Raw genomic sequence first — 17,228 nt, forward strand, 5'->3', positions numbered from 1 at the left:
TTATTTTTTTTTCAAATGCAGGCAACTGGGTAATTTTTCAAGGCTCCTTTCCACACCAATATTGACTGTAAATGTACTTTCACATGCACAAAATCTGATTTTATAATGTACCGAGGGACACCATTAGTTTCTGTCTCTGAAAAAACAGATACTTTGACAGATCCTACTGGAGCTGTAATGAAAATTGCTCTCAGCATCTGGTACCTTGCATCCAGAAACCCACCTTACTTTTCCAAAAAAAAAAAAAACAGTGGAGAAGCATCTATACAAATGACCTGGCAAACAGTCGCTGTCGACACACGAAGCGCAGTTTTTGCTCACTGACAGCAATTAAAATTAATGGCCTTGTTAATCAGAGTAATCACAGCCCCCTCTCTTCTGCCGTTATTCCAGATTTATTTTTGTTTAACCTTTCCATCTATCTTCCTTCCCACCTGTGCTCCCATCATAATGAGAACATATGATTGTAGGACCTTATCATTATAAATGCATAAAAATGGTGGCCTGGTGGACAGTCGTTTAATTTACAGTTTGGCATAACCATGAAAAATAAAGAAATAGATAAATGCTAATCTACACATTTTACACAAATCCCCTCATAATGCTTGTGTTAAAATTGATAACATTATATATTGGGGTTTCAGTGAAGGCTTTAATCTGACATTCAGTGACTTATAACTTTAATTTTTCCTACTTATTTTCTTTTTTAAAGTCACTTTTATTTATATTCACTATTAGTGCAAGACGGTTGACATGAGCAGAGAGGATGCTGTGAGGGTCGAGGCAGTGGAGCCGGGAGAGTAAAGGTTGCAGGAGGGAATTAATAAAGGCTGCTGAGAGATGGAGGATGACAGGAGAGGTGATGATTGTGACAAAGAGCCGTACTGTACTACAGTCGGAGCTGGTGCTGCTGGTGACAGATTGGGTTTCAGGTCTGCTACTGGGTAGATGCCTGCACCTTTGGGCCAAAGCAGCAAGTGGCCTTGTTCGAGCCAAGACGGTGACAAATCTGCTGGGCAGTGATGCAATAAGCGGAATGCTGATAAAAATGAAAGTGTATGCATATTTAAAGGAAAAAAACCTTCATATGACCTTAGTGGTGATAACAGCTGAACACAGATTTGACTGCAACTCCACAAACACCTTTGAAAACCTGAGCAGGGTGAATTGATTTCTTACTTTCAATTCTTAGTCTTTCACTGTCCATCTGTCCATCACTTTTGGCCTCCCATGGCAGGTAATTATGTTCTGTCCACCCTAATCTTCTCCATGTGACAGAGAAATGGCACACAGGACCACGTCATTTAAGTAAACAAAATATAAATGCAAATTAAGAAACAAACACGTTTAATTAATGCACAGTAGTGAGACATGTCATGTTGGTGACATACTGCATGGCCCCAATTTTGGCCGTAAACAACACCACCTGCCAGTCATTTGTTATGAATGGGTTAGATAGATAGATAGATACTTTATTCATCTCTTGTCTATTCATCATCTTGTTGTTTTATTTTCAAGACATTTCAGACGTGTGAACCTGTTGTTTCCTGGAAACAATAAACAACTTGAGAATGAATTTTCTTTTAATGCAACCCAACACCACACCACATCTCTACAGCCTCAAAAAATGGTGATGGCTTGAATGAACTATGCTCTGCCTCGGTCTCAAAAACTCAACAGGAAAAAAAAAATCTGTCAACACGAGGGAGCCACTGAACTGTTCAGCTATTACTGGTGTGACTTCGTTACACGAGGCACATGTGTCAGCAGTCACTGGCTTAGAGTGGGACACACGGCAAACACTGAGGGAAGACTTAATTATCATGGAGAACAAATGGACTACAAGGTGCTTTGACCCCACAATTCAATTATTGCCTTTTCTGTCAAGAGACGCGGTCAAGGATTAGCACGTGGATGACGTATTAAATAGCACCGAGAATTACTGAATGACAAACGACCCTCTACGAGAGCTGAACCATGCCGCCTGTGGGCAACGTTTGTCCAATTAAGAATGTTCAACATCATCTGCTATAAAATGTGATGCTGATAGATATAAATGAATGTGAAGTATGCAATCTCTCTCTCTCTCTCAACAAACACTGTGAGAAATCCTTCTCATCTAATTGTCATGACACCCTCACCGTGTTTTTCAGATACTGATTGTTATTTTTAAGTAAATAATGTGTGGTACAAGTATACTGTGTCCCTTTTCTTCCATAGCACTTGACAGACTGCAATTTTCACAGCTGTTAATATTTTCTTGTAAGTAAGTTTAAGTATATATTGAATGACTATGACTATATTTATTTATCTGCACTGTATCTCTAACTTGTCATTGTGTTAATGTGTAAATGCTCTGTGTGCTTTTAATTGCCCCCTGGGGACATATAAAGTTTTTTGAATTGAATTAAGTGGAACCATGTTCCGTGCCTTTTTGTATCACATTTATAGATATTACAGTATGCACATTATTTGTGAACCACTGATTAAATTCCCACTTCACATTTGGTGAGAAGATGGCAAACTATTGTACTAATATTAGAATGAAATATTGGCATATTAGCACATTATAATAGTGTTTATATGCTGGCGATATCACTGCAGTACTATGTACACACACATACACACACTATGAACTCATGTTAGTGTTTTAACTAATGAGTCTAAATAAATCTCATGCTGCATTTATATCTGAATTCTTTTGAAATGTGTCCATACTTCTCACCATCTCCGTGTAAAAATAATCCAAATACTGTTGTTCAGATTGTGTCTTTGACAGATGCTGAAGTCCTTGGCACTGATGAAGAATTACCATTTAATTTCTCTTGACTCAAAGGCACTCGGTAAAAATAGCACCAGAATGAAATGCTGTTCCGCAGCCGACCTGGAAATCACACATAAAAGGCTTTTGCAAAGTGCCCATATGAAGTAAGAACAAGAACTATGGCAAATTTCCCAGACCTGAATCCCCTGTTACTGTGTCAAATTTAAGCCACATCCATTTGGAACAGTTCCACGCACCTTGCTGGGAAAGAGACAAGTAAAAACAAAAGCTTTCACCTTTGCTGGATGAGGTAATTAGGTATATTTAAAAACTTTAAGGGAATTAGGTAGATCTGAATTTATAAGATACTTATCAGAAACTAGGTAATCCAGTCATGTCCAGGACCGTCTTAGAAACTAATGGCTAAATGGCTTTCACACACAGACGTCAACATTTGTGAAATTTGATCAGCTTTATTCTCAGGCTGGCAAATGACCTCCAGCAAATCAATATTTCACTACTTATTTCTAAAGCCCACTCAATTACCTGTGGACAGGAAAAAAAAAAAATACCCAACATACAACTCAACCAATAGAAGTCATGGAAACGGTGATCCATAATTTATTGCAGCATAAAAAATCAATTAGACCATAGTTAATGGGGGGCAGCTGTAATGATTGGTTGCTGCTGCCTCATAAACAGTTGCAGAGTAAACTGTGACCGGTCTGAGAGAGACATTAGTGGTAAAGATTTACACATTTTAAAAATTCATGAAGAAATGGAAAAGTCATGAATGGCACGCGACGAGCCTGAACAGAGATCAATGCTCGCTCCTTGTCGGGCTACATTTAGTCCTGCCTTTACACAAGCCTGGTTTATCAGTATCATTTATTAAATTCTGTGACAGCGTTGGACATCATGGCAGCTGCTCTGAAAAAAAAAATGCCTTTCTGGCTGTTCAGGAGGCATGAAATCACCTGGTGAGAGTGGGAATAACACGGATGAATAAACGCTGAGTAGGAATATTAATCTTGGCGAAACATCTGTCCTCTACAAAAGGAGAAAGTGAGAGCTGCTGCTGACTCATTCTCTCTTTCTGTTCACCTCCTCATTGCCTTACCACTCGTCTACCTTTCTCTCCTCGGCTCACTTTTGTTGCCTCTCTCGCTCTCACTTCATTCTCATTATTTGTCTTTCATGTTTCAGTAAACACTCAGACACAATGTTCTTTGTCCCTGCCACAGTAGGGCGAGACCTTTTTTTTTGTCATTATCTTTCTGCTTTGGTTTTGTGTATTCATAACTTCCAATCCATCAAGAGTCAAAGCCTTGCGAACATTGGCGATCAACTGTTTCACGTGGAGACATTTTCATCAACATAATGTGTCAGAACTACTGTGTCTAAAAATGGCAACCTTAAGCTGAAGAGGAAATAACTGCAATGAAAATGCCACATCAGACACGGGGGAAGGTAATTCTGAATGTCCTTACTTTGTCGGTCCACCTTATTTGCTTTTAAATCAGACTTAAACACCAGGTGATGACCAGGAAATTTGGATTAGACACTACTATATTAACACATGGACACCATAAGTAATCCAAGTGAGGTGTAAAATGAGAATATTAAAAACAAATATAGACTTATATAATTAAATACTGTAATTATAATATAAAATAATATATTATTCCATCTCACTTTGCTCTGGCACAGTTGCAGTTTCCACACCAAGTTATAAAGCAGCCAGCGCTATCACAACAAACATAAATTGGTCCTGAACCAAAAATACACGTTTTCAACTTGCGAACCGTTACGTCAGCAGTGGTCGTGTTAATGTAAGCTGTAGCCATTTACGACGTAGGGCGGTTCTGCTTAACAGGTGTGAATGTGGGCTGATTCGTGGAATGCACCAAGGTTTTGAATGAGATTTAAGCCCAAAGGGAACTGTGCTGGCGCCTGCCAATGACAAACTCTATCTTTGGTGTTTATGAACAGAAATGATGTAAAATATGCTGCATCCTTCGTCTGAAAACCAGCTCTGTGTGTGTAGAGTACTGTAAACTGGCAGCACAGAGGAGTTTATCCCATCAGACTGCAGAAGGATTGAGCAAGAATCACACAAGTTCCATACATACACCTACACAGATGTGGTACATGTACCACCAGTGGTGAGCTCACTCATATACCCGCGTATGTAATTGGAGGAATTTTCACCAGAGTGTGTAGAAAATGAAACAAGTAACAAAAAAACTAATTAATTAAATAATAATAATCAGTCACCTTATCTCCCACTCCATCTTAATCCAATTTGGCTATACCAGAGTGTGAAGTATATGTGAGGAAGAGGAGGATGATCATCTTATTGGCTATAAATCTGCCTCCTGTGAAACGTCTGCAGCTGACTTTGCTCGGCCTACTTACACCACTGTGTTTTAATGTGGGCGATAACGGTGTTACCTCGAGAGCTCAACATTTTCTCAGGTGGTACTTGGTAGAAAAGGTTTGAGAACCACTCTCATAGAGGATCCATGTGGAACAGGAGTAAAACTCTGAGTTAGTCACGTGGGCCAAAGCTTGACAAAACAAGAATGACTAATAATGTGCCGTGTTTTGATGTCATCGTTTTCCCCTAACCCTGTCTTCTAAAATTACATTCTACTAAATGTCAACAGAAGAAATAGTTGGAAACACTTTTCAGGGTTAAACATGGTCTTCATAATCATTGGTAATGGTAAATGAATGCAGTAACATCATTTCAAAGAAGATCATGTCTGCTGTTCTCTGCAAGGTCTTTAAACAATATATCTTACTGATTTACAAACCTATGTTGTCAGTTAAGGAACAGCGGGTCTCAAACTGTCCAAAATGAATTACTAATACCAACTGTATAAAATTTCGTCTTAATTTTTTCATGATTATAGCCGTGTGAAAACCCCGACAGTTGTTTGCTGAACAAACTGATGCTCTCTGTAATAACAGTGTGTTTTGAGCCAGTGCAGTCTAGTCTACAGTTCATCCCCAGTGGAACGACTGCAAACATAGTGAATGAAAAATACTCACTGTTGTTTAGATAGGATGGCCCCCCTCCTCCACCTCTCCCTGCTCCCTTGCTCTTCCTGCTGGAAGCTACTGAGTGCTCCTAATCAGCAATCATTTGAAAGGTCATGAATGAGATGCTGTGGAAGGAGGCTGCAGGCTATAAGCGAACAGTTTGTCTCAGTCAGCTGCTGCACTGAGCTGGCACTTGCTGGGCATTAGTTTAACTAAATTGGCTGGAAACTCGCTTCACTGTGCCATTCGGTTTTTTTCCCCCCCTGTCATTCTGTCATGGCCAGTTCTGCAATTTTTTTCATATAAGGGGGGGAAATCCTCTCTCACCATAATGGGGCTTCACCTCTTAAAGGAGGAGGGTTTATTTGCAGTAAACTGAATATACTACCTGTGTATGTTTATGTGAATAATGGCTTTAGTATAAAAACTGCTGGGTTCTTATAGCATTAGAAAAAAACTTTTCATATGTAGTAGGGGGTTGCTTAATGCGTTTCGTGTTTTGATGCAGAAACTTAATAGAATGGTTCCAAATCTGATGATAATCTAAATAAGATAATAACACTTTATTGTCCGTTTGCACAGAAAATCGTCTTGCATTCACCATTATGACAGTCTATAAAAATACATCTCGTCTTTCTGTGATTTTTACTGTAATTTCATAATTTCTCTGTATCCCTGCTATATTTGCAGCTGGCCATCAGACAGTGACCATTCCATAGCAAGAAGGTGGTAATTTATGCTGAGCCTGCTAAAAAAAAATAAAAAAAAACAATAAATCAAGACCTATATAGATACATAAAAACAAGTGTACAAGTGTAGGATCAACAAAGACCGTAATCTAAATATTACAAACAAATTATTCACAAATGCTTCGATTAAAAAAAAAAAGACCCATCTTGTGTCTATCCTTTCTATAAAAAAACCAAAGATAACCATCACCTCACTCTGGCTATAGTGAGGCTCTAAAACCTTCAAACAAATCCCACACTGTGTCGACACTGCACGTTTCAGAGATCTTTACCCTCCACCTTAGTGGAGAGTGGTCTCAGAGTAGGTCTGTGCAGAGAGATGCAGGGACAGATGGCCGAAGGCAGATCCACTGAGGCGTCTCACTGTCTACAACCACAACTCTGTCTCCCTCAGTGCAGATACAGTGTCCATCTGCTCCCTACAATCACACAGCATCTGTTGGAGCATGCTGGGCCGTGTGCCACGTAGATGTACACAGCGGGGTCGATTCCATTTAAGTGAGTGGGAAAGGGGTCTCAGACTTTTGGACAGCTACTGTCGGGATTTATAAGAATATGAAATGAGAGAACGGGAGCAGAGAATTCAGTGACCAAAACCACTTAAAAGTGTCCCAGTGAAGCACCACTCAGTTAACCCACCACTCCATTAAAAAACACTTCAAAAAGGTAACAAAACTGTAGGTCGCGTTCACAGCTCAGCCCTGAACATGACACCCCATTAATCCCTCATAAACTCTCACATCTGTAAGCAAACCGTGCTGGCAGCCACCAGCGTGAAAAACACTCACTTCCTCCTCGTCCTCCTCTGACCCTCAGCTTTTTCATCTTCTCATTATCCTCCTCCATGTGGCAAACCTGGCACACCACAGCTCACCACACAGTGCTCCATAAATGTTAATATAACACACATCCTCCCATACCAATACAGTACAAAGTAAAAACCTGTGACTGAAGTTTTCACAGCAGCACTTTTCTATGTTCTCTGTTGTGGCAGAAGATGAGCCAAGTTAAACATGTTTGGATAACAGTGGATACCTTTCCACTGGCAAGTCAAGAAACAAAAAGATGAAGTCAGTCTGACCAAGGCTCAACTGTAGCCTTAGAAAGTGTCTTCCTGCAACATACTACAGGAGACACCAAATTCAGAACATTTTAGTTCAGTGTAAAAACAAACAAAACAATCTCACAGGTCTCAACAACATATATCACAATTAAGTCGTATATCACAATATAAATGAAAAAAAAAAACACATTTATTTTTGCTATCCTATCTCTAGATAAAGATGCTTTTCCACCTTTGTGTGGACTATTTGCAAAGCTGGTTACTCCACTCCAGTAGCCCCCCACTGAGGCAAAGTGTAATACAATCTCAACATTATTTTCCTCACCCCACAGAAGACGGTTTTCACTGCATTTCATTGGGCAAGCAAAACACAGTGTGTACGTGACCTGCATCTGCACAGCTGCTCCACTTTCCAGACAGTTTTCAAAACCGTTTCTTTGACCCTGGTGGTGTGATGTTGACGAAACACCCATAACTGAGTCTTTCTCGCCTCCCACCATCGACATTAAAAGTCAAAGTCAGCTTTTTGTCCCTCTCCTGAAAGTCTCCTGAAAGATTTCAGAGTACGGGGAAGACAAAGGCAGAAATACAGTGAGACTCAAGAGAAAACTGCTCACTGGAATCACAATTCATCTTGAACCGAGCCTTCGTTTGACATCCAAATGCATCTATACTGCTAAATGTTTCAACATAAAAGGGAAAAAGGGGAAAGTGAAACATGAGATAGAAAAATGACAAAGAAAGCCATATGAAACCAGAGTAGCTTTGTTCGGCTCAACAGTCGGTTTATTCATCCACAGAAAGAACGTGAATAGGCTAAGAAAGAAACAGAAGATTGCTGCTGATTTAAACCTGCTGTTACAGGCACCATCTTCCCTCTGATTAGTACACTTCAGACATAGCCCCCTTACAACTAATTACATGCTAACACCTGCACACCAAGCGTCGACTCCAGCCCTGCCTACCACATATGCATGAAGAGCTCTTGATTTGAGGCTGTTTGTGTTTCCGACAAGGCAAAGCAAGCATGCTGTTCGCTAATTTCTTGAAAACTAAGCAGGGCTCTCTCTCTACGACTGCTGAGTGTGACTGTCTTTTCGTCCACATAAAAGCAAGACTGTGATGATTGATATATCTTTTAAGACTGCATGCTATATACTCTACTCCGGATATACAAAGAGTGCTGAGTCCATGGCTGGTTCTTGTACACAAGACACTACGCATGTTTTATTTCTGGAATACCCACTTGCAAATGGCTCATTGTGAGCAAAGGGCAATGTTCAATTAGTCAGATACAACATAGTGGTTGAAATATTTTAAGTTTGGAACGGCTTTGTGTGCAAAACTAAATTCATGTGGAATTTAATATGCTGCCATTATTAATGACCATAGACTATCATTAAGTATCCATCACACAAGTGAGACGGACACTTAATTAAACAGCTGAAAGGCCTTTTGTGTACACTTGCCGTGACCTTATTCCCTCCTGAACTTTACAAGAGATAATTACAGTTTAATTGGTATTATTTCATTCCGTCTGGTTGTTGCCATTAGTGATAGCTGTTCTCGACTTCCTGAGCAGATAACACCAGGTCACAAAAAAAGATGACCGACAGTAATCTAGTGTAAACATTTTGTCCAACATCTTGTGGTAAATTAAACCTAAAAACGTTGAAATGTTTAATGAAAATACTGTCTTATAAATGTCAGCATTCATAATCTGTTAATGCTGTTTTTTTGTGTCTTTGATAGGCCACACACCATTTGTGCACACATAAGACCAGTGATGCCAAACAAACCCACACTCGAGCATCTGTACACTCATACTCATCCATGTTCTCCTCCCAAGGTACATCTTGACCTACAATAATAGGCCGCCCTACTCGTCTGTCCCAGGGGATTCAACCAGTGCAGTCTCGGCACATCTGCAGCAGGTGTTTCTGATGCCCTTCACCATTTATCGCCTCTGTCGCACAGAGTATTCCGGTGGGCTGGACTCGCCATCAAGAATTGGTCATGTTGCAAAAGTGATGTCAATGTAATGTTTGCAGTGTCTGCCGTTGTTGAGTAAATTCTAGAAATGATCGGCAATTGGGAAAACAACGTACGTGTGGACAGAGTTCACCCGCTGCCTTTGTTAGACTTTACGAGAATTAGGGCTCGTACGCAAAACACCCTTCAATGGAAACACCTGCGAGTAGCAATTGTCAAAATTTTACAAAAATCACATTTATTTGTGAAAAACTGCAATGGAAACACATATAGTTTGGCCTTGACGTGTACGATGCTGCTGCTCATGCTAATGTTTGTTGTTATCATTATTTTACATGGACTCAACATGAATAATGCGTTGTGTGATTTGTTATTGCTGGAGAAATTTGAATGACAGCTACAGAAATCAGAAGACAGTTGTTCATTAAGTGCTGACTGAAACTCTTTAAATAGCTTTTTCTTTTCCAGACATCACAGAATTTAATCATAATATCTTCTGGCTTTTCATGGGCCACATGTAGGGTGACCAGGTGTCCACACAGCATTTGATTCCCTTGTCCCACTGCATATTGAGACATTGTCCAGCATTTTAATCGGCTCAAGACTGAAAAGTAAATGTTTACATCTAATCCAATGACTGTAAAAAAAGGAGGGCGGCTATCACCGCGGAGCTGCTACACTGACGTCAATCAAACTGTCAAACACAACCTTTTGTGGTGGGAAAAGTTGGAGTCAGTCACAAACTACACTTGATTTTTGAAAGCGCTTGAGGAAAATACAGCAAAGAAAAGAAGACACAGCTACAACAAAGAACAGGGAAACTACTCACAACTGGGTGAAGCAGCTGAAGGACATTTTTCAGAGTTTTCTGCCTTTTCTGATGCAGTTTTTTGCATCAGAAAAAGAAAAAGCCGCAGCCATAGTTACAGGTGCTTAATTAATCACCTTTTTCTTGCCTGGACTGGTTCTATATCTTATTTGCCGTAGCTTTTATAAAGCACCAGTCATATACACGATACGTACAGACAATCCTGTGTTTATCTTTCCAGTTAAATAGACATTCTACCAACATTTTGCACTACCTCTCAGCACTGGTAACGGACGTCCCACATTGTCCCACATATTGTCCCTCATTTACTTTGTTGGGATCTGGTCTCTTGAGCCACATGAAAGGCACAAAAACCTTAGGAAAGTAGATGAAAATGCATCATCAACCCACAGCACGTCATTTCCACCTGAGCTGCTGCCAACCAAGCATCGGTTTCTTTAATATTACATAACACCCCCTCTCTTTTCAGCATCCATGTTATTTATTTTTCTGTCTGGCTCTGGGGTTGTGGCACCTGTTATGCAGTCCTGGTGCAGTTGCTGATGATGAGGTATCTCTTAGAGGCCTGTGCTCCCTCAGCAGCCTGTTATCCATTAGCGCTTTATGACCAGCTTGTTGCCTGACCAGTGCTCGGTGTTTTATTCCTCCTTCTCTTCCTCGCTGTCCCTAACCTGAGTTGCTGAGGGACACCAGCCTGGGCCTCAATGATGAATTAGCAATTAAGCATTGTAATCACCCGCTGACTGGAGACAGATGTTAATATGGTGGAGAAACAGTGAGTGCCCCCATGTGGAGGGGAGGTAAAACTCTTAAGTGGCACAAGGGGATGTCTATTTAATCACGATTTATTTAGAGCAGGGGTTGGGAACCTCTGGTCTCCAGGCCAGGGTCATTTTATCTAGCCCAATAGATAATTCTAGTAATGATAATAATAATAATCTGATTACTGCAATGAGATTTTTTTTAGCAATGAATGAAAACTGCAAAATAGTTCAAACACTGAAAGATTTTTTTTCTCTGCAATAAAACAGACATTAAAATTAGTCTTTTGGGTTAGGGTTTGCAGAGGCCGAGTTTGACACTCAGGATACATTTCTTTCTTTCCAAGGCATCAATGGCACTTTTTGGGAAGGTAGTTTTTTGTGGCAAAAATCAGCTAAAAAAAAAAAGAAGAAAGAAAAGCGTGGCATTTAACTAAAGGTTAATTTGCATGATTGCTACTGCAGAGTAGACTGGTCCAGAAATGGATACAGAGTTTAACAAAGAAAAAGATTAATCTTTAATCAGTTCACAAATAAAAGCCTGGCCGCTGGTCCATAATATAAACTAGGTCAAAGAAAAAATTTGTATAATTATTTTCCATGAATGCACATTTCATTTCTGCCACTTGAGAAAACCTCCCCTTTTCACGTAGACAGTTTTGAACTCAGAACTGCTGTAAAAGCATCATTTATTTCTATATTCCGTTATTTATTCACTATTTTACAGTCAGCATGATATGTCATTAATATATATATATATACATAGTGCTCAATAAATAATAATCACTCCACCACCTCTAGATGCTTGAGGGTGAGTGAAAGAGTGCAGGGACAGTGCTGCTGAGTGATGAGTGTGATAAAGTCTGCAGCAGACTGTCTCCTCAGACATTTATGGAAATTATTGGGGATATTGAATCATTTCAGTCCAGGTCCACTTATATGGCCAATACAGACAGAAGAGCGTCATTAAGTCAGCGTCCGTGCCATTCCTCTGTGAACTATTCTAGAGGAGGCTCTTTCAAACTGAAGATCCACAGCGTACACTTGAATCATAGTCATTCATTTTAATATCATAGATCACACGGTTACCCTAATGTGTTAGTTGACTACTCACTATTTTACACTTTAAAAGGAGCAGACTGCTATTCGAGAAGATTTTACTATTGGGGACCCGCTTTTTAAAGATGGCAAACTATTGTGACCAAAATCACACTATAAATCATGACAAAATGTGTTCACAGTGTAGAAACAGCTAAAATATTTTTTTGAATTGATAAACAAGTCATTTCCAAGAGATGTTTGATACACAAATCACAACTTCATTTTAAAACAAATCCACATAAATCTTAGCTAAAGGTTAGGTAGCAAATTTGTTTAGGGACCCCCAAAAAAATCTCATGTGACCCATCTGTGGCCCCCCAACCCAGTCTTTGGGAATCACTCGACAATCAAACTTTTACTTGGAGTTAATCTAAAGCTGGTGATTAATAATAAAGCGGATATTCTCATTATTTTATATAGATGGTGGAATGAATCAAACCATATTTTATAGGCTGTTATCTGCCTGTTCTTGACAGTTATCACTGTGACCTAGTTTAGTTAAAAATGCTGAGGCATCATATAGATAGCAAAGGCTACACATTGTTATTTTTTTCTCAACAATTTCTTACAAAAAAACAACATATTTTAGCTGCAATAACCACCAAATGTTGGTACTGTAATGTATTCTAAGTATATGCTGCTGTGTCTATAACAGAAAACAGTGTTGATCTTACAGCTCAGTGAAGGTCCGCAGCACAGTGAACAGTGATGACAACATCTTCATTCTGATGATGAGTGTGGTGCTAAAATCTCCGCCCACGTTGTTTACCTGAAACACATAAAGACACTTACTGTCAGAAAGTAGGAATGTCTTTCTTTCTTTGGGCATCTTCATCTAACAGTTTTTTTTCCCCCTCACATCATCTGGCAAGTGTGCTGTGGCACTGCCGAGGTAAGCAATCTGAGCAAATGTGCATATGATCATGTATATTCACGCTAAAAACACCAAGATATGAACAGGACATTGCGACTGATAATTACAAGTTGTCTTTATCATATTGCAACACCGATTTCTTTAGTCTTCAGTCTGTGGTCACCATTTATCATACTTCCTGTTATTTCATGGGTCAAACGATTGATTCGTTTGTGCCCGTGTGACAGCACACGATGTCAACAGACAGTTTGTTGTCACAGAGCCATCATGAGGTCATGGAAAATTGTAATGAGGTTGCAGCACACATTAATTAAGTTATTTGGACATTTTAATGAGGTCAGAGCACACGGGGCAATGAATTTGTACAGCGACGCAGTCATTAGACTTGTCTTGATGCTTAAGTTAATTTCATATATGTACACACATTAATTGCTTCCTGTAATACAATAAGGACACATCCTCCTGATGACTGCTGAAGAATGCAAATTTGATTCTCGCTAATGGACTTTATGCAATCAAACGAATTAGAATAAAACACGACTTGAACCGAGTCACAAAAAGCCGCTAAGTCATTATGAGTGGAGAGGTTAAGATAAACAGCCATACATATACATATACATGTATATGTATATATATATATATATATATATATATATAGACATACTGCACGCACACAGTATATAACTTCAATAACTTCAAATGAAAATCAAATGTATGATGACTTAAACACGTATTCTTATGTTCTCAGCATCAAATCACTTCTGCAGTATATCACGCCCTGGCCTGTGACAAACATCGCAGCATTATCAGACAAGACAAACGGCACGTACACAGGTCCTAATTAGCCCTTTCACTCCCTCTCTCTTTCAAGAAGATCTACAACAACAAATAATATTATTATTTTGATAATTTGCTCTACACATAAATATATAGCTACAAAGACCTGCAGCACAATAAATGCTGCTTTCTTGTTTCCTGCCAGTGATCTTCAAAGGCTTGTTACATCACCAGATTATAAGTGTTTTGGTTTTTGTTTTTTTTTTACTTTCTCTGTCTCACCTCTGCATAAGTAATGTATTCTATTAAGACACACAACGATACGTCATCAGAAATTAAGGAATCATGCTTAATTGCAATTTCGGCTTCATTGGTGCAGCCAGTAATTAAGAAACTTCATTATCATTTGTGGGACGCAAACTGTGTGTATGTTTTAGTTTGATGGCGCCACCCAGCCAATAACACAGATAATAGCACTTCAACACATGGAATGTCAGCAGAGTGAGCAGAGAGAGAGAAAGAGAGACGGACGCTTTGAACTGATCCAGTGTCCACAACCACTTTTAAAGATTTGGGGAGAAAGACAGAGGAATGCCGAAGGAGGAAAACCAATTTCAAGACCCTCTCATTACTCTTGTGCACCCTCTGTCTACCATCAGTCTGTTCAGACGTATATTAAAAACAACATGCGAACAGATTCGGTCTTTGTGGTGGTAGAACACCCGTCTGATGATGGACCAGACTAACAAGATTTGTGCACATGTAATGTGTTCTTCTGTCTCTCGGAGGGGATCATTAGAGAGGCTGAAAGAAACCGTGCAATAAAAACAACAAAGGGGATTATTCCTTCTCACACCTGCCATTAAATATGACCGATGGCTGTATCTTTGCATTTTGAGGTCAAGAGGTCTGTCCTGACGAGACCTGACTATGTGCATCACTTCTGTTAGAATCTATTCAACACACACTCAAAGTGAGAGATCACACGGAATATGAAACTCTAGGCGCACATAAGGCCGGCAACATACATAAAACATGAAAAAATTATTTTACACGGCTGATGTAGATTTAAAATCATTTGTTGCACAGTGCTGACATAACAAGTCAGTTACACCAGTCGACCGTCTGAATCCACCTCCTACACTGGTGATGGATGTTCGTGCATGTCATGCATTTTCACACATCACAGCTGTGACCAGCTCTGTGTGTGTCAGGTGTTATACTGCAGTGGCACAACGGGACATCAGCACCATACTGAGACAAAAGGGAATTGCAAATAAGACATAGCCTCTCTTTTGCAGGCTTGGAGAGCCATTTAGGTGTGATGTGCTGAGTCAGTGTGAAGTTCACAGTAAATGTGGATTACATTAATATTAAGAGGAAAAGACAGTGTCTTTTTTGTCATTTCTGAAGAATAAGAAGGACCTGAGGTTAATGAAGTAAACACCACTAGTGCTGTGTTTTCATCATGTACGGGAAACCAGGGTGGCAGCTCGACATTGCTGAATCAGCCCTTCTGGCAGGTTTCCTGTTTGCTGGACCTCAGTATGGCACCGACCTCTCAACAGTACCTGACAGAAAGCCTCTCCTCGCTCTGATGGATCCAGAGGGAACGAGAAGTGAAAGGGGAAAGGGGGAAATGGAAATTAGCAGCATGTTTAAGTGCCTGGTCCTGACAGTACAGCTGTGTTTAAGCTCCACTCTCGCTGTGTAACCTCTGAAGACTCAGTCCTGATGAGGTTTGATAACCTTCATCCCGCCTTTCTTCCCACTGCATACATTTCCACGTGCAACTCCTTCTGTGCACTGTCTCACTCGCTCATGTCTCGCTTCGCTTGTGTGCAGCAGCTTCTTTTCATAACTTGAACAAGACAAGACAAATGTGCACACAGAGAGCTGCTCTTTGAATATCTTAAACCAAACAACTCTCCCAGAGGAAACAACCTTCACTGTGGAACTACCACTTTCACGAACAGTGATATTTTCTGACTAATTAATATTTAAGTCTGTTTAACCTCACGGTACCAGGAGAATCACATTTGCAATAATTACACGGTTTAAATCATTATATCCCTTACATGTGATTATAAAACTTTTCTCTTTTTTGTCCTCATATGGGGGTATTAAAAAGTACTTAACTTGATGCTCAGCAGGATTATGTGGATATCAAGTTAAAATCAATTCTGTATGTTCTCAGGTTGTCAGTAAGTGACAAAATGTCTCCAAGATGCAGCAGGGGGTGGACTCTAGAGGGGAGGGAAGGTGGTAACAAGCACATGAGTCATCGAGAGGAATAACCTGCACATAGAGCCTCGGAGCATGTTAAATTGACAGACAATACAAGTGTGTGTGTCTGTGTTGTGTGTCATGAGTGACAGAGAGAAAGAGATTGAAGAGTTTCTGTTAGTTCTCTGAAAAGCTGTTTGTTGTTGCTGAGTACTGAGAACTGTTACTTCCATATGTTTGGTTAATGGCTCGTCATTTGCTCCGAGGTGCAGAGCGACGACTGTCGAAGTCTTATCAGAGAGAGAGAGAGAGAGACACACAATGTCTTTGATTGACTGGATTCACAACAGTGCTTTTCATTACCACAGAAATCGCACACGGGTTTAAAAATAAATAAAAATAGAAAACAATGTGGGAAGTAAACAAAAAGTGAACAATGGATTGTTTCCACAGCTACATAAAAAAGCAACACAAATATACACACTTGCTGAATAACATTCTGGTTGTAAAAAGGCATAATAAGGCAAAATAATAATAATAACTCTTTGCATTTCAATAGGGTTCTACACACCTTGTGCTCAAACCCTAATAAAATGAGGCAAGAGCCGAGCCACACAACTGTTTTACAATTTCATCTTTGGCGTGAGCGAACATTCTCCATAAATCCCTGCAAAGAAGCGAAAAGGAGAGGAGGAGGAAAGATGATGCTGAAGGGAAGGAAAGGCAGAGGGCAGGGACAGATGCACTGACATTTCCCACCAATTACCATGGTCCACAGACTACACTGGTCCCTGTGCCCTCAGATGCTGCTGCATGTGCATTGATGTGGAATATGGACAGGCTGCAAATGGGCAAATATTTGCAGAGCAACTTAAGGTAACAAGACCCCGACAACAATTTAAAGAAAAGAAAGATTTGCCTGAAGCAAGATTTAGTTTAACACCACAGGGCCCCACATTGCACATTTACTGTCTGCTGTTGTAAGAAAGCTATGCACCAGCAACGTGCCTAACCTACACCTCAATTACACCAAAACACCCATGG

General features: G+C 39.9%; 1 protein-coding gene across 3 annotated transcripts in view; it reads right to left on the bottom strand.

The window, feature by feature from the left end:
- The window catches only part of sphkap (SPHK1 interactor, AKAP domain containing), an 89,325-nt gene that overhangs the window by 32,099 nt on the left and 39,998 nt on the right, over positions 1 to 17,228 (bottom strand). For all 3 annotated transcript variants that reach the window (XM_058634190.1, XM_058634186.1, XM_058634187.1), the window contains exon 2: positions 12,982 to 13,076. In XM_058634190.1, coding sequence (XP_058490173.1) covers positions 12,982 to 13,076 — 95 coding nt within the window. The remainder of the gene's footprint in view (positions 1 to 12,981; positions 13,077 to 17,228) is intronic.

This window comes from Solea solea, chromosome 7 (assembly GCF_958295425.1).
Source record: "Solea solea chromosome 7, fSolSol10.1, whole genome shotgun sequence".
NCBI lineage: Eukaryota > Metazoa > Chordata > Actinopteri > Pleuronectiformes > Soleidae > Solea > Solea solea.